Below are 17939 nucleotides of genomic sequence, written 5' to 3' on the forward strand. Positions count from 1 at the left end.
TCACGCCTATGGCAAGTGGAGAATTGTTCATGCATATTTTAGCAGTCTATCGGCAGGTCATTTATTTCAGTCACTATTTGCTGTTTGTTTGTCATCATGGTGACCAGAAACTGACAAATCAGGGAATGGTCGTATCCACTAGCTTTTGACGTGTTTCTGGTCATTGTGGCCAGAAAGGCACACATTCATTTTCCATTCACCTGCACCATTTGAAGTGGTTTTATTCATGTGATAAGATTTTTCTCTGTATAATCTTTAATCCTATTCTGGTTATTGTGAATTCTACTTCAAATGTGCTCAAGACAATTGAGCTATTCCTATGCAGGGTGAAAATTACACTGAAAATGAAAAGACGCTTTTGCACATTTATTTTATATCATATTTACACCCAGAAATGAAATGCTGCAGAAAGCAATGACAGACTGTTTTCGTATTCAGTTTAGAGCAGATGAAACTCAAAGCAAATACTAGCATGTTATAGCAGTGAATAATAATTGACACTTGCGTCTAAAAATGGCATAAGACGTGCTGAATTACCAAAAGCAATGAAAATGTGAGTTAGACTTATCAATAATGTGGCTTACTTGAGTTTATAATGACAAATAGAGACAGACAATTGAGTTTCAAACAGTAATTGGCAAGACGGTGTCATCCCATGGTCCACTGAGTCGCTGTTCTGGAGCATTCAGTCATATCACATGATACTCATCGGCAGATGGAGTTTGCCCACGTGTCATCGAAATGGTAGCTGTTAGTTAGAAACTGTATGTAAGAAGTGGACGTAGTCATGGTGATGACACCCATTGGTTTGTGGACTACAATTTGTGAACTATGGTTTTGAAACCTTGGGTTCGGCTTTCAGCCCAGAACCATCTTGGAATTTAACGTAAGTGACCATATTTGGAGTGCGGAGGATCTGATGAACACAAGGCAGAGCGGCACCCTAAGCTGGAACCTTTTTTTTCAGTTAACACTAGCAGCCAATCGTTAAGCTCAATGATATCGTTTTCTACAAACCATTAAACCTCACCTCAGTGATAATAAAAATTGAGCCCATGAAGAACTTTGTGCAGATCTCAAAGGCCAAGTCCAAGGCTTGATTTTATTATCAAGATAGTTCACAGCCACAGAAGAAGAGGTATGTTGTGTGCAAATTTTTTTTTATAGCTGTTTCACCATTAGTGATAACAAATAGCTGCTGGAACAAACAGGGACCTCTAAAACAGCATTCAATACAATTAAAATATAGCGTAAAACTGTGTATCTTGTGGTTTATTTAACCAAACGTGTGCATGCCAGACAAAGAATATACTGCAATGTCATGCTCTCACTTTCATTCAGTTACAAATCGCTATCGTCCTTTTCCTTTTGTTGTTATTTTTAATCATTTTATTTTGTATTTTGTATCGAATAAATTAAGTTTGTAAAAACATTTAAATAATGTATATAATAATATTTTAATAATATAATACAATAAATAATAAAAAATCTCTATCGTGCCCATTCCCTTGTCTACAACCAATAGCGGTACAGGCAGAAGGTCACGTGGTGCTCCGCCTGCTCTTTTCGTGTGTGTAGAACCGAGCGCACTTGACCTGAACGCAGGGTGAGTTTCCGTGGTTTTTTTTCTCGGCTTCTTGTTGACTTTGCAGCCTATGAATAGAATCTGCCATGTTCTGCATTAGAGCAAAGTACTACGTGTAGAGTTGGTGAGGCACTTTTAACGTGTTATGCAACGATCTGAATCAAAGACGAGTTCAGAGTAGCTCCTCGTGTCGTGCAGACGAAACGTCAGCAGCAGGAGCTCACTGCAGCACTGCGTACTACTTTAATGTGCCAAATAAAAAATATTACAGCGATTAAACCGCCCCTTAAAAGGCACTGCGCACGTATTCTACACTTTACGGTTAACGTTGTATCAATGCCAAAACAGTGTGGAAAGTGTCTGCGAGTTTTAGACTTTTATACAACCACGAATCCGCTGAGAAAGGTGTTGAAACATCCACAAAAGTATTCACAACAAGTCACGTGGCTCGCAAAAGGCCATTCACTAACGTGGAGTTATTTGTATCAGTAAATCTGTGCCTCTAATTTACAACTCTTATATCAACTCCTAAAATGTCACGTGACGCGTTAAATACGATGCACAAATAATATGCAGCGTGTTTTGTATCTTTAAATCCGTATCTGTCTAATAAACGCTTATTATGTGTGAACAAAGACAAACAATTGTAAAAAAAAAAGTGTCATATATTTACTAAAAACATTCCCATTTGCAGGCCTTAATACCGTTCACAGTCAATAATTTGCAAATTTCCAAATTGGGATTTTAAAATGGATAAATATATTTGTGACTCTGCGCGGGTAATACCCAGCGCTCTCCAGTAGATGGTGGTAATGCGACATTTATGGATGACGCAGAGAAAAACAAACGTATAACTGCATGGGTGTCAAATCTGAGAGTAAACTGCTGACAAATCTGAAACTTTTCTGGAATTGCACATTTATTATGGACTGCTGCCCTATTCATTCAGACTTGATTTGTTTTTTTTAACCAAAAATTTGCTGAAATTGGATCAACAAATGAATTGTCTAACATCAACAATAACTGTAAACTCACCGCTGAAACAACCGTTCAGATACACATTCGTAAACATCTCATGAACGCTCATGAGGAGATTTGCATGATAATAAACACTGTCTCCAAATGAACCTGTTGTCATTACGCACTGACTTGTTCTTGTTTGTTTTGATGGCAGCAGCAGCCGTGAAACGTGCATTATGGGTCGCCTGGACGGGAAAGTGATCGTGTTGTCGGCTGCCGCGCAGGGGATAGGACGTGCTGCAGCAATAGTAATGAACTTCTCACTGACACAAACATTTTTCTTTCCAGATTACCGTTGGAGAGCAAGACTTGTCCCCACACACACACACACACTCATCCTTGATTGTCATTATCGCATCCATTCCCTTCAAGTAATGCCTTTAAAACTGAGCATTGTATTACAGGGATTTGTGTTTTGTGTTGTGTGGTGGAATTAAAATGCAGAGAGGTCTATTTTTTATTTACGTCTCACATCATTAGTTTCAAACCACATAGGATTCAGAATTTGCAGATGATGTGAGGGGTCTATTGACCTTTTTTCTCATTTAGACTTTAAAAGGCGTACTTTGCTAATGAGGTCTGCTCCGTGGTTAATGATGCGGTTGCTCCATCAGCTTGCATGCTGAACAGAGTTGGAATGGATTTAAAGGGAATTCTATGTTTCCATGTCTACAAATCTGTTGTTATGACATCTTGGTGTCTGCACTGTGACCTGAATTCTAACCTGTGTGTGTGTGTGTGTGTGTGTGTGTGTGTGTGTGTGTGTGTGTGTGTGTGTGTGTCTCTCTCTCTCTCTCTCTCTCTCTCTCTCTCTCTCTCTCTCTCTCTCTCTCTCTCAGTATTTAACAGCTATTTTAGAATTAAAACATGCGTTTAAATCACACAATCGTGCAAAAACAGTATAACGTTTTCTACAATGGAATACTGGGTTGCAAGTTTTATACCATGACCTGTGCTGAAGCTGCGTAACTTATTTCTACTTACAAAAGTTTTTTTTTTTTTTTTTTAACTGTGTAGGCGTTTGCAAAGGAGGGAGCTCAAGTCACAGCAACAGACATCAATGGAGAGAAGCTGAAAGAGCTTGATGGCACTCCAGGTAAGATTTAATTTGCGTTGGTGGGAGGCTGCCATCTGCTGGTTATCCAATGTGATGCAGCCATGTCGATCTTGATCATGCACTAACCTCTGTAACTTGGTGTCTTTTAACAAGATGCATTTTAAAACATTTAAGTCTTGTTGTTCAAAATGTTTAGGGCTGAGCCAACGATTGTTTTCATTCTGTGAAACATTCTGTGAAAAAAATATGTTCCGGCGTATTGTAGAAAACTGCCTCTCAATAGGAGGTGATCAATACCCTTCGCTCTCTCAACACCTCCTTTCAGGTAGCTCACAAACAGAGCACTTCAGCTCTAATTGCCTTCTGTAGAGCTGTTGACTGGCCAGCAGGAAAAGATGGAGGCAGAGTGTTATCAGAAAAGAGGCTCCAGTATTTATTTAGGGGACTGACTGATTCATTTTTAACCAGTATCTCCTGCAGTAAAATGGTATGAGTCATGAAAAGAAATGGGAACCATAGCTCTGCGTTTCTCTTCACCAACAGGGATCAGGACCAAGGTTGTGGATGTTACTAAGAAGGACCAAGTTGAAGCTCTAGCCAAAGAACATGAGCACGTGGATGTGCTGTTCAACGTTGCTGGGTACGTTTTCCCTCTGTCCTGTATGTTGTCCTGAATGAGCAGAGTAGTCATGTTGATCTTCTCCACTTAAAGCATTAAGTCAGATGATATTGTATTTTTTCAGAATATCGAATGAATCAAAGAGCCACCCTGTTGCACTGGGTGACATGTTCCTTCATTACCCATGAAAATTAGTAATGATTCCACCTGCACCTTCGTGGTGCCGTAAATATTTGTTAGCACCAAATAGTCCCCAACAAATGCACTATTTGCGACAGCTTAAGGTCTCATTTATAAAACCGTGCGTAGGATCCACATGTTTACGTAATAAATGAGGGAATGCGTGTACGGAAAAAAACGTACGCCTGCCGGTGCACAATTTATTTTTATAAATCCCAAATCAGCTTGGAAATGTGCGCTCGTGTGCCTCATATATCCCGTCCTCCCCATTCAACCATATGTGGTCGACGTAAAGCACCTCATGAATGTTAATGCGTAGGAATGAGCCTGATGGTTATTATGGTAAATCACGGCAATGACCTACGGAGAAAGAGAGAGAGAAAAAATTTCCAGACAGTTTTGTGCAAATGCAATGCATTACATGAGAGCTCATATGTTTACCTAATTTACTTTTAAGAATGACACATTTATATTCTGCACTCTTAATATTTGTTGATAAAAACATATCTATGGAATATTACCAGCCTTCTACTTGTCCCGTTGTCTCCACATTAAGCATGTTTATCCATCTACTGCTTAACTGCACTGCTAAAATCCCTATACCTTGAGGTTTAACCTCTACTTGACCTTTTATCAATCTCCTTAACAGAAGTCTCTAAAATGACACCTTTTTAAAGGCTTAGTCAAACGTTGAGGGGGGATAACGCAGCGTTTCAACCAGCATGTATTTTCAGTTTAATAATGACACCTCTGAGGTATTTTACCGCTCAGTTGAAGCCATATGTATAGATTATATCGTACACTATCCTTTGTCATGCCGTGACATCGGAGTTTACACATGTCTACAGGTTTGTGCACCACGGCTCCATCTTGGAATGCAAAGAGGCCGACTGGGACTTCACAATGGACGTAAACGTGCGGAGCATGTACCTCATGATCAAGGCGTTCCTACCTAAGGTGACCTTTGCCCACCTAACCAAGCGCTAAACGCCGTTCATCCTGTTGAAATAGGCGCTGCTGTATGTGGAGTGGCATATGCTTTTCATTTGTTCTCATCCTTTTGTCTGCCCGGATTAGCTGTAATACTCTGAACCTGTGACATGATGGGCGGTGACTGCCCAATCACTAATCCAGCTTTAGCCGCAAACTTAACAAAACTGTCAAAGGGGAATTTAATCTTTGGATCAAAGCCCCGATCCTCATTTACCTGCTACACAAAAATGAACACCTAACACTGTTGCGTCAATATTATATTCCCGTTCACCTGCCAGCTTCCTTATTTATTTTGTCCTTCTAGATGTTGGCCAAGAAGTCAGGAAACATTATCAACATGGCATCCGTCGCGTCGAGCATAAAAGGTAAACGCACCTCCGTAGGTGTTTTCACTACGGATGATCGTAGAACAAATACCGTGCCCAATTAAAGCGACATTAAGACGTTGAAGTATGACCGTGTGCATTGTAATCCTCTTAGCTCAGATAATTGCTCTCTGTGTGTCGTCTATGTGTGAGTGACATATGTGTTTGCGCGACGCAGGTGTCGTGAACCGCTGTGTCTATGCTACCTCCAAGGCTGCAGTGATTGGGCTCACCAAATCTATAGCGGCTGATTTCATTGAGCAAGGCATTCGCTGTAATTGTATTTGCCCCGGTAAGTATAGAGCGCCCTACAAACGGCATGTGTCCTTTTGATTCACCCTCATGAATAACTCAGGGCTAGCATTGTAATAGATTGACTTTGTACTGTGATCTTCTTGAAAACCAATCACATTTTTTACTCACATCTAAAGGTTTTTCATGTTTGAGGACATTGTGTATTTCAGCGATATACAATTCTTGAGTTTGTTCCTTTTTAAAACCAGTCTAAATACATGCTGTGCAAGGTCGGCCTTCATTTATTTGTGCAGCAGACATGAACTGAACCCAATCAAACTCATTTGGTTTCATAAAATCATATACTTTGTCAAATGGTATCTTATATTTCTGTATTCAATATTGTGTTAATGGAGTTTAAAAAAAAAAAAGAAATTCAGAGCTCATATTTTCTCAGGTACTGTTGATACTCCATCACTGAGGGGTCGGATCCAGGCCCAACCTGACCCAGAACAGGTATGGTAGGCTCTGCTTTACTCTGTTATTGTCTCAAGTCATGTAGCAGGTGTACCTTATGTTGGTTTCCACAATAAAATAATCCTGGGTATTGGAGATAATGGATGTTATAATTGTAACTCCTCAGGCTTTTAAGGAGTTCATGGCAAGACAGAAAACGGGCAGAATGTGCACAGCTGAAGAGGTGGCGTACCTGTGCGTATACCTGGCCTCAGATGAGGTGAGTGCTTGCCGATAATGGGCCCAAGTCGTACATGTATACGGTAGAGCACATCAACAGCCAGGCAGAGTTTGCAGGGCCGGAGGTATACCGTACGTTGCATTTATTCTCAAATTTTTAGGTGTTTTGCAACCTAGTGAAAGTTAGCGTAGACCAATAAAAAACAAACACCAGAATTATTTGACTTATTTGTGTCTGATGAAATGTCGTTTTGCCTCAGTATTTCTAGTAAATCCTGGCTACACCCCTGTGTGTCTATGCTTAACCCAAATTAAACGTTTAATATTACATAGTTCTAAATGCACAAAGGTGTTAGTGAAATGAAGTGATCGTAAGTCTTTTTTTGTCTCCTTCACAGTCTGCCTACGTGACCGGGACAGAGCATATCATCGACGGAGGATGGAGACTCTGAGGAAGCAGTCCAGTATATGAAGTACAAATAAAGTGCGCAAAATTTGACTTGAATATTGTTTTTTTTTTCTCTCTTTTTTTGCACATGATGTTTACTGCTTCTGGGGGAGATGTACCCCCATTTTCAAAAAAATAATATGTAATGAAATCGTAATAAATAATGCATCATGTTACATCATGTTTACAAAACAACCTGGCAATGTGATAAACAATACAATAAGCGTTTATTAAATTAGATCAGTAGTGGCTTGAGTGACTTGACCCCCCCCCCAACAACAAGCACTCCTGCGCGCGGGACATACTTACTTGGACATCACTAATCCGCCTCACTCCCAACTCCCAGCTGCTTTATCTGCCTCACGACTGCCAGAAACGCTGCACACACGCGATGACGAAGTTTCCGATATGAGGTGAGACGTTCTTTCTACTCTTAAATGACGTTTTATATTTGGGTGTTCTGTCAGAGAGGTCACGAGCGCGCTCTGGTTTTTCTAGCTACTGTGCAGCTCCTGTGGAGAGTTCACTGACAGCTGTGGGTCGGAAGCACACACACGCCCAGCTACTAGCAATGATTCCAATGTCGGACAGGGCTTCCCCTCTCGTAGATTGATTATTAAACCCATAACGTGTCAGAGTAGGGCGTCGAATGATCAGTTAACGTTGTCGGCGGACCGTTCAACTTGCTGACAGCGTTTGCGTTACATTACAGGGGGGGGGATTTTGTGAACTAGCTAGCGGCAAAATCACGCTTTAATGTGATGGAATCGGTAGTAGCGCTGCTGCTGCTACTGAGAAAGCATGTCCCTGTCCTACAATGGGCCTCTTGGTCTTGGTTTTAACACGAGGCGTGGATTTGCCGTCCTCACTAACGTGAATAGCTAATTACTTCAGCTGTGGTTCCGTGTTTCGGTTTGCCGGCTAGCTAACGGCAGATCGCTAACCGAGTTAACTCAACCTAGCTTAGCATCCGCTAGCTAGATGTGCCATATGGTTGAGCTGTAAGCATTGATTAGTGTGGTCTGTTCGTTAGTGGATTAGCCAACGGCTGTTGCCATACGCAAGTGGCAAAACATTGTAGTAGCGTCAGTGTAGTTTTCACGTGTAGATGTTTGTGTATAACATAGCTTTAACGAGTTTAAAGCACCTGTCCATTGTAATGAATTCATTTATTTATTTCCCCTCATTAGCATCTCCCTTTAATACAACTCTTTTTTTTTAAACTTCCGATGTAAAAGCCCGTATGCTTGGCAAAAACAGGGCTGTGTGCGAGATTACATGTATCATTTCATGCCATGCCAATTTCTACACCTGTGCCAACACTGCTTGTAATTCATCATGTATTAAGTAAACACTCGTTTGTTTCTCCACTGATAAATCCGTGTGGCGTGAATAGGCGCATGCAGGCAGAGCTGGACATACAAAAAGCAGAAGTGAGGGAACTGCCCATCAATGGCCAACCCCACCCAGTGGCTTGATGTGCTGTGAGAGAGAGAGAGAGAGAAGCCAGTGGATCAGAAGTACTGTAGCCAGTTGTCATGGAGGACAATCAGCCCAAACCTGCCACCCCGGAGCCCATCCGAGCACCCAGTCCAGCACCCAGTTCGGCACCCAGTCCAGCACACAGTCAGGCACCCGGCCCACTGCTGGACACAATTGCTTTGCCTGCAGCAAACCATGCGGAGGTATAGTATTTTACTAATATCTGTTCTCTGGTGTAACCTTGTTATATTCATGCATTACTGCCATGACAAAACTGGAAAATGTGTTATTATGCTTTATTCTTCATAGGAAGACAAGATAGCCATGTGTTTCCCCCCTATATTCACTAAATAAGAACTTTAAAGCTACATATAAAATATGTGGTTGCTCTGTTTCATTGTCTCTCACATTAGTCTGCTGTGTTGATTCACTTCTATATCTTAATATACTGTTTTACTGTAAAATGAGGGGTGCGTCTGAGGTACTTTGTTAATTTGTTTCAGCAGTTCTAAAAGTCAAAACTCTTGAGTAAATGTACCATGACAGTATGAAAAAAAAGAGGCTCTTCTGTGAGTCACAGTTATCAGGACGTTCATATCTTCACTCGTATTATTTGCCAAGAAACAGTAGCCTGTAATCTGCTGGTATGACGTACCTCTGTGTCAACAATACTGATAGGGCACGATACTTAATAAGGGTTTGGCAATTAAAGAGGCTACAAGGACATCTACCTGACATTCATGTCACTGCGAAGCCTTTGATTTGATGCTTTTTGTAAGAAGTACTTCTGTAAGGCCTGGATAAGAATGAATATTTGATCCAGGAGTTGATTAGCAGAGGAAAAACCGGGTGATCTGGCTGCTGGGGTTGTAGGGTTGATAAGGCAGGCAGACAGGATCCTGGGAGCAGGAGAATGCTTGTAAGGAGGCAGGTAGATACTATAGCTGGAGCGTGGCACACAAACAAACCATGTGGAACAACAATCTGGCATGGATGGGCTGTTGTTGCAGAGTCTTTGTAGTGTGGAGTTGGTGACTGGTGTGATGATTGCAGATGCAGCGATGGAATGTGGAGAGGGGGAGGTACAGATACAGACAGACAACAAAACCAAAACACACCGCAATCACACCAAACTGGCTGATAAGTAAATATCAGCAGCACTCACTGAGGGACTGTGACACATTATGATCTCCCCTCTCCAGCACCTGAATGTGAACCAGATCCAGGTGGTGGTACGGCGCTGCTCCAGTCCAAATGTCACCGAGGAGACCACCTATTTTCTTCCTCGAAACCCTGTGGTGGACGCTGGTACCAACACAGACCCGCCAGTGGTCTGCTGCCCCTTGCTCCGCAGATTTTGCCCATGTCCCCCAAGAGGCCTTCTGGCCTCCCTTATTACGAAAGGTAAGCAAGTGGGGTTTCGTCAGTCCCTTCTTTCACACAAAACTGCAGATAACATACTTAAAACTATTTGTAAAGAAATGTTGTAGATTAATTAAAATGAATACATTACATTACAAAACACACTCACAGACATAGGCAGTCACTCTTAGTACGAGAGGTTTGACAAAGATATGTGTTATAATCTTTTTGCCACAAACATTACAGTGACATACACCATGACTAACATCGAATGTCCGTCTTCTCCAGTCCTTCTGGCAGCTGTTCTCTTTGGAGTGGTGTGGTCTGTCACCGAGGATGAGTGTCTTCCAGGAGGTAACCTGTTTGGCATCACAACCCTCTTCATCTGTGCGCTGATCGGTGGCAAACTGGTGGCTCTCATCCGCTTGCCCAAACTTCCCCCGTTCCCACCTCTCCTGGGTAAGGTTAAGAATTTAGTGGTTCTGCTTTATGAACTGGTGCAGATAAAGGCTCAATGTTGGAACCTTTAGTTATGAGCAGGCATAGCTAGCATTAGCTACCAGGCTACTTCAACTGTCTCCATGTGATTGTTGCTCCTTATGTAAAGCACATTACATGTACAGAAAATTACCGATGGGTGAGTCCTACACTGAGTATTCTCTATGTACAGTACAATTAATTGTATTAATACCAGTATTAGAGGAAGTTTTTTTTTTTTTTTTAATAACCACTTTAGACTCAAATCTGGCTATGAGCTTAATTTATTTTTTATTTTATTGTTTATTTAACAGGGTCAATACATACAACATTGCCACAAATAATTGAAGACAATGAAATGATACAATAAATATGGTTTGACAGATTAAAAAACTTGATGAAATTTACTGAGCATTACTGTTCACATCTCTGCTGCTGCTTAAGAAAAGAGTTCAACTTTCACACTAAACATCTTCAGTTCTGCGTGAAATGTAATTTCCAGTGGTAGTGAGTTCCATAAGTGTGCTCCTTATGTTCTCATAATGCTGTTCTGCACTTTGGGATTTTACTGTTCTGCTTGGATGTGCAGTCTCACAGTAGGAGCACGTGCTGACCGTTCACCTTCATCTTGTAACATAAATACCGTGAGAAAGATGAAAGATTATCGGGTGATATTTCAGTTGTTCTGCCTGTCCTACAGCTTAATGTCACGAGTATGACACGGTATTTTTTACCATGAACCTATTTACTTTAGAGTCTAATGACTGAGTCATTTCACCTCTGTCATTGATTTAAATGAAAGACGAAAGGGTCAAGTTTGAGTTCCAGATTAACTGAACAACCATGTTGCTCACCTTTTCCTTTCAAATATACATTAGTCTTACCCTTACAAGGTAACAATCACATTGTGGTCTGTCCCCACTCATTAACACTTTATAACATGTGTTCCTTTTGTATTATTCCCCTTGTTGTTGTTCTTCACTAGTCTAGAATTGGAATTTAATGTCGCAGCAATAACCATATTTTCCCAAATTTATAAATAATTTGAAAGTACTTTGTGACCTTCTGTGTTATGATGCAGTGCTCTACTCACATTAAATATATTACGTTCATGGGTTTGTCCAATCGTGCTCTCTCTTTCTCTACTCTTGTCCATCTGCCATTTTTCCTTCAGCACAATGCATGATGGTAAATAATGCTTGATTAGTGACCATCTACACTACATTCCAAGAATCTGGGATGCTTTTGTTCAACTATATAGAGTATGATTATTACCCTTACAAGGTAACAATCACATTGTGGTCTGTCCCCACTCATTAACACTTTATAACATGTGTTCCTTTTGTATTATTCCCCTTGTTGTTGTTCTTCACTAGTCTAGAATTGGAATTTAATGTCGCAGCAATAACCATATTTTCCCAAATTTATAAATAATTTGAAAGTACTTTGTGACCTTCTGTGTTATGATGCAGTGCTCTACTCACATTAAATATATTACGTTCATGGGTTTGTCCAATCGTGCTCTCTCTTTCTCTACTCTTGTCCATCTGCCATTTTTCCTTCAGCACAATGCATGATGGTAAATAATGCTTGATTAGTGACCATCTACACTACATTCCAAGAATCTGGGATGCTTTTGTTCAACTATATAGAGTATGATTATTCTCAATACATTCAGACAGCACTACAACATGGCGGTCTCGCTATATAGTGAGTAGTGAGTGGTTTGGGACACAGCCTTGTGTCTCAGGTGTCCAACATGAGCACTCTGAGTTCAAAAAGCAACGGGTTGTCTTTCTTCGTGTTCTGTATCCGTGTGAGAGAATAGTCCTGAAGGATCACCTTTCCACCCCCTGCTGTGTTGCAGGTATGCTGCTGATGGGTTTCATGCTGAGAAACATCCCGGTTGTAAAAGACGGGGTGAACATTAACTTCAGGTGGTCCGCGTCACTGAGGAACATCGCTCTGGCTGTCATTCTGGCCAGAGCTGGTCTGGGACTGGATCCCACGGTACGCCGCATACTCCACTATTGAATCTTATTATCTGCACACAGGAATGTTAACAATCCCAAATATTCCATTTCCAGTGATATGATATGGGGGAAACGCAAACACGTCATCAACTAGGCAATGCAGCTGTGTGATCAAAACAATTTCCAGTTAATTAATCAACAAATCAGTCCGTAGCACTAAGCATCTCCACGTGTTAACCCCCTCTTTATTTCTGTGTGAAACTTAATTCATACCTGTAACAAATGTGTGATGTCTGTGTTGTCAGGCTCTGAGGAAACTGAAGTCTGTGTGTCTACGTGTGGCAGCTGGGCCTTGCATCATTGAGACTTGTACCACAGCTCTGATCTCTCACTTCCTCATGGGATTGCCCTGGGTGTGGGGCTTCATCCTTGGGTAAATACAACACCACTCTCTCTCCCACTCCATCTCCACGTTCCAGTTCCTACTTACATTTCCTATTTCCTAACAGGAAGCTGTGCATTACCTTTACAGTATGTGGAGGACACACTGACTGTCACGGTTCCCTTGATGAATATGAATATATATTATTTTCTATAATACGATGTGTAGGGAGAAAGGGAGGTGTGTGACAAAGGTTCTCAGAAACTTTTTTTCAGATTGGTAACAGAATTTTAATTATTAGACATTTCAGAATTTAAAAAAATCTGACGTATCCTGCTGCAGGAATGCCTCCCCTTTGCATATCACCAAATGTATTTAAAGGCTTCCCTTTTTCTAAGGCAATTCTTTATGTTTTCATCTCCTCCACATTGTAGCTTTGTGCTGGGCGCCGTGTCTCCAGCAGTGGTGGTCCCCTCCATGCTTCTGCTGCAGAAGGACGGTTACGGCGTGGAGCAGGGCATCCCCACCCTGCTGATGGCTGCAGGCAGCTTTGACGACATTCTTGCCATCACAGGGTTCACCACGTGCTTGGGCATGGCCTTTGCCACAGGTAACCTGGGGATTTATGTGTTTTGCGTGTGGCGATGAAAAGACAATTAATAAATGCTGACTTCAATGCTTTTTTTTATTGAATTGCAACACCACCTTATCTCCAGGGGAGTGGCAGCAAGTTCAGTGTGCTACAGTTTAGATCAACACTGAGACGCATTTGAAATAAGTAACTTCTCTGTAGTTTGTCAGGAGCTCAGCAGAGGGTGTGAGTGTGCTGTTTCCTCTCGTTAAAATGTTTTCTTTGTGATAAGTCACAGTGCATTTTGTGTTTCATTACTCCAGTATACCACAATGTAGCGTGACTATGGAGCTATATACTAAACTGCATTTTAAACGCTAAATCATACCATAAATGATTACGCAGCTGCCGTCATACATTGTCATTGTCTACACACATTAAAGACAGTGAGCTCAGTTTATTCTATTGATTCTATGTTTTTCCTGCTAATCGTTTTAGGCTCTACTTGGTACAACCTCCTGAGAGGTGCAATGGAGGTAGCTGGTGGGATGATTGTCGGGATTCTTCTTGGCTTTCTCATCCAATACTTTCCTAGTGTTGACCAGGTAAACATGCTTGTTAGCATTACATTGATATTAGCTTCTTTTTCTATGGCTTAGTTGTCCTTACCACACTTGACACGACAGCCGGTGTGTGAAACAACTTGGGAAGAGCCAACAAAGGCTTGGGAGAAAAATTGGTCTGAAGTGTGTGAAGGACTTTTGAAGAGATCACTTTGGATTCATTTAAGATGGGGAAATATACAGGAATGGAAGATACGTTCTTGTGAATCAGAAATTTCCATATACAACAGATATGACTGTACTATATCAACCCAATATATATCAATGTGATTTGACAGCCTGTCAGACTCGTGAATTGTCAAGAAATGCTTCTTTATGAATCAGTGTAGGTTAAAAACAAGTTAAAACTACATTTTGAGATCTTCAAATATCATGAACTACCTAAAAGCTGCCTACATTACAAGTGTTATATGCTACATTTGTGTTTATAGATTAAAGTATATTCTAATATTCGTTATTTAAGCATTGACTCCTTCCCCCCAGAGACACTTGGTAATGAAGCGATCCTTCTTGGTGCTGGGCCTGTCTGTCTTTGCCGTGTTTGGCAGCGGTGTGGCTGGACTTCCTGGCTCTGGAGGCCTTTGCACCCTGGTGTTGGCTTTTCTAGCTGGCCTCGGCTGGGGATCAGAAAAAGTAAGGACATATGCATACCATATCTGTTGCTCGTACACAGTATATTTCAGTTCTCTATTCGCATTTGTCCACCTCGGGAGCTGACTTTTGGAAGGAGCGGTACTGTATATTTCACAATGAATTATTCAAGCATACTATTTACCGACCCACTGGGTTCTACAGTAAGTTCTTCGTTGTTTATGCTGCTGCCTGTCAAAGATAAACTTCCTCAACATTTCTGTGTGTTGTGTTTGTCTTAAGGCACGTGTTGAGGAAGTGGTGGGCTGGGCGTGGGATGTGTTTCAGCCGCTACTCTTCGGACTTATAGGAGCAGAAATTCAAATCTCCAAGTTGGATGGACAAACAGTCGGTGAGACGACCACACACACAAACAAAATAACAAAGTTAGGTGGCTGTTATCACTGTGAGAGATTCAAATGTGGATGTAAATACAGTATATTTCCATAGCCAAGTCCAGGGAGATTTGTATCCGTCTGTGTGTGCAGTAAATACTAAAACCTGAGTCAGCGTTTGCACTCTTTCTTTACTTCAGTAGACGTTTTCAAATGAGAGATACCTGGGAAACAGATCTCAAATTTCTTAGGAGAAATTACAAGAAAGCTCTTAATGTTCTGGCAGAAGAAATATGATGAATGTATGTTACTAAAAAAGGTTTTAGTTACCGTCGCTGTACGCTTCAAATTTCTACTTTTAAGAACATGATATAATGATTGTTTTTTTAACAGCATAATTGTGAAACACCTCTGTATGACTCGTGTCTGTTTAGGTTTGGGAGTAGCCACTCTGATGATTGCCCTGCTGGTCCGAATCCTGTTCACGTTTGTCTGTGTGTTTTGTGCGGGCTTTACCATGAGGGAGAAAATCTTCATAGCCCTAGCGTGGATGCCCAAAGCCACAGTGCAGGTATGTCGAAGCTGAAATATGTGTCAGCGGTACACACATTATTCTGAGTGTTTTACTTTCTCCTCGGTTGAGTTTTTTTTTCTTCAGTAAATGTAATTTGTGAGTATAGAGGAAACACCAGTGTCCTTTCCCTCATCAGGCAGCTATAGGCTCCACAGCATTAGACATGGCCAGGACGAAGGGCGACGCGGAGCTGGAGAAGTACGGCATGGATGTGCTGTCAGTGGCTGTGGTGGCCATCCTGCTCACAGCCCCTGTAGGAGCTCTTTTAATTGGGCTCGCTGGACCACACCTGTTACAGAAGCCAAAGAACTCTTCCTGTGGTGAGCGAGTCAAACCCAATTTATCAGCCTTTTTCTTGGGTAGGTATATTCAACAAGTCAGCTCAGCTCAACATCCCCCCCCCCCCCCCCCACCCCTCAGTCCAAACCTTGCTTCGTAGTCGTGTTGTGAGTATACCTTCCGGCAAAGCTTTTCCTCCTTCACCTTTTGTGGTAGAGGTAGGATTTGCATATTTGTAGTTATTTCCTTTTACCTTGTCATCTACACCATTACGTCTCTTACATCCACACAACACTTGCATTGTTTCTATTACTGACTGAGTACAATGCAAAATTGCAAGTCATGGTTGCAGACTTTTGTCTCGTTTTCTCCAGAATCTGACTTGTATGTAATCAGTCTTTTACTGCAGCTTTTCTCATGACTTTCTTCCTCCCTCTGTCTCCTCTTTGTCTCCCTAGGCAATGTAGGAGGGGTTGAGGATGAAGATGAGACTCCTGTCACCTATGAGAGCACACTCTGACATCACCTGTCTTCAACCAGTCAGCAAGGACATTAAAAGAGACTGCCCAGGTGCTTTCACATCTTGAATATTTTCCTTTAGCCACCGAGTGGCTCTCTTTGGTCTCGCCGTCTGCCGGTCAGCTCCTGAGGTCTGCCGTGCTGCAGGAGCACATGAATCACTCTGTATTTGTAGCCTCTGGTGGTTTCCCGGCCTCAGGCTCCAAACAAATGACCCACATCATCATGCTGTATGACTGAATACAAGAGGCCGCTCTGTTTCTGGTCCCAAATTAACTTTTAATCAGCTATATTAAGCGTGAGGCATGAATATGGTTTACATTTTTGTAAAGGTGGATTTTTTTCCTGCCTCTCATATTCACTCATTGCCTATTTTTATCAATACATATCAGGTAACTTATTCACTGTATTTGGACTTGAACAGGTGGTGATGCTGCATTTAGTTAGAAGCGGTTTCCTTTTGAGGGCTGTATAATTTAATGCACGGATAGCAATATTTTCTTTTAAATTAGACCACAGTTGGCACACTTAAGTTGTTAGATTTGTGATTGTGTATTTATGCGTATGTTTTAATAAAATGTGTGTTAGCTGTGTCTTGGTGATGAGAAAGGTGTGGGCAGTTAACAAATACTCAGGAGATCAACAATTCACAACACTTTCCTCTGGTTTAGGCACAGTGCTGCTCAGACTCACATCGTTATGGTGCATTCGGTCGCTATGTCAACTAGAGATGTTCCGATACCGATTCCGATACTTGTGCTATGGGTATCGGCCGATACCAATATCGGAGAAAAAAGAAAAAAAGAGAAAGATCATACTACGCCTGCATGACTGTGATATGATTATTATTGTGGTAAGGCCTGGCTCAGGTTAAACCCTTTGTAAAACATGAATGAATACAGCAAATGTCATGGAAGTCATTTATTTTTAAATTTAACTAGCCAGTCTAACCAGTAAATAAATTCCTATTTCTAATAAATTACGTGGTATCGGATCGGTGCCTGGACTCCTACTTGGCGATTTTCGGCAGTATCGGAACAACTCTAATGTCAACTTTCAATGTCTTGAATGACCAGCAGTGATCACTTCCATATTCCAAATATTTATGTAAACCCAACCTTTGATTGTAAGGGAATGTTGATTTTTCACATTTGATTTTTTATTATTATTATTATTATTATGAAGTATGCAGTGTAACTTAATGTTTTTGATTTGAATGTATTTACATTGCCTCATTGTGTATTATTAGCAGATATTCATGATACATTTACAGAATTGAGTTTTAATTAGTTTTTTACCAAATATTCGTTAAACAATAAATGATGAAACATAACAAGAACTTGTCTTGCATTTTGAATGTATTTTTGCTTCTTTTTTTGTTTGTTTCAGCTTGTTATCGGTTTGCTTTTCCATAATATCAGCTTGGCTCTAGGGATGGCAGTGCTGGGTCCGTCTGGTGGTCCAGACTGAAATATCTAAACAACTTGGATTGTTATGAAATGTGGTGTGTTTCCTCGAGCACCAACATGAAGTTT

General features: G+C 41.2%; 2 protein-coding genes across 5 annotated transcripts; both read left to right on the plus strand.

Moving 5' to 3' along the window:
* The first annotated feature begins 1110 nt into the window (after positions 1–1110).
* On the plus strand, positions 1111–7248 carry bdh2 (3-hydroxybutyrate dehydrogenase, type 2). 3 transcript variants are annotated; one of them, XM_084005711.1, is made up of 10 exons: positions 1111–1138; positions 2760–2853; positions 3623–3701; positions 4206–4302; positions 5310–5418; positions 5759–5819; positions 5998–6111; positions 6511–6569; positions 6697–6789; positions 7148–7248. In XM_084005711.1, the coding sequence occupies exons 2-10, from the start codon at positions 2782–2784 to the stop codon at positions 7199–7201; spliced, it is 738 nt and encodes a 245-aa protein (XP_083861837.1). In that variant the 5' UTR covers positions 1111–1138; positions 2760–2781; the 3' UTR covers positions 7202–7248. The 3 variants fall into 3 exon arrangements, with proteins under 3 accessions (XP_083861837.1, XP_083861836.1, XP_083861835.1); XM_084005710.1 differs by lacking the exon at positions 1111–1138 and adding an exon at positions 1544–1606 and having other exon boundaries at positions 2763–2853; XM_084005709.1 differs by lacking the exon at positions 1111–1138 and adding an exon at positions 1547–1606.
* Positions 7249–7473: 225 nt separating this feature from the next.
* On the plus strand, positions 7474–17914 carry LOC311008386 (sodium/hydrogen exchanger 9B2). 2 transcript variants are annotated; one of them, XM_084002034.1, is made up of 13 exons: positions 7474–7610; positions 8594–8882; positions 9882–10083; positions 10330–10500; positions 12386–12528; positions 12797–12924; positions 13308–13483; positions 13943–14049; positions 14551–14700; positions 14941–15049; positions 15467–15603; positions 15743–15965; positions 16344–17914. In XM_084002034.1, the coding sequence occupies exons 2-13, from the start codon at positions 8736–8738 to the stop codon at positions 16403–16405; spliced, it is 1755 nt and encodes a 584-aa protein (XP_083858160.1). In that variant the 5' UTR covers positions 7474–7610; positions 8594–8735; the 3' UTR covers positions 16406–17914. The 2 variants fall into 2 exon arrangements, with proteins under 2 accessions (XP_083858160.1, XP_083858161.1); XM_084002035.1 differs by having other exon boundaries at positions 7475–7610; positions 15743–15926; positions 16344–17913.
* Positions 17915–17939: the final 25 nt, after the last annotated feature.

The sequence above is a fragment of the Eutrigla gurnardus genome, assembly GCF_963514095.1.
Source record: "Eutrigla gurnardus genome assembly, chromosome: 3".
NCBI classification, from domain to species: domain Eukaryota; kingdom Metazoa; phylum Chordata; class Actinopteri; order Perciformes; family Triglidae; genus Eutrigla; species Eutrigla gurnardus.

Bases quoted from the DNA above. Each gene is read 5' to 3' on its own strand.
- bdh2 (XM_084005711.1), top strand. From the start codon at position 2,782: ATGGGTCGCCTGGACGGGAAAGTGATCGTGTTGTCGGCTGCCGCGCAG. The intron at 2,854-3,622 runs GTAATGAACTTC...TTAACTGTGTAG, and splicing joins TAGGACGTGCTGCAGCAATA to GCGTTTGCAAAGGAGGGAGC. The intron at 5,820-5,997 runs GTAAACGCACCT...TGCGCGACGCAG, and splicing joins CGTCGCGTCGAGCATAAAAG to GTGTCGTGAACCGCTGTGTC.
- LOC311008386 (XM_084002034.1), top strand. From the start codon at position 8,736: ATGGAGGACAATCAGCCCAAACCTGCCACCCCGGAGCCCATCCGAGCA. The intron at 10,501-12,385 runs GTAAGGTTAAGA...GCTGTGTTGCAG, and splicing joins CCCGTTCCCACCTCTCCTGG to GTATGCTGCTGATGGGTTTC. The intron at 15,966-16,343 runs GTAGGTATATTC...TTGTCTCCCTAG, and splicing joins TTTATCAGCCTTTTTCTTGG to GCAATGTAGGAGGGGTTGAG.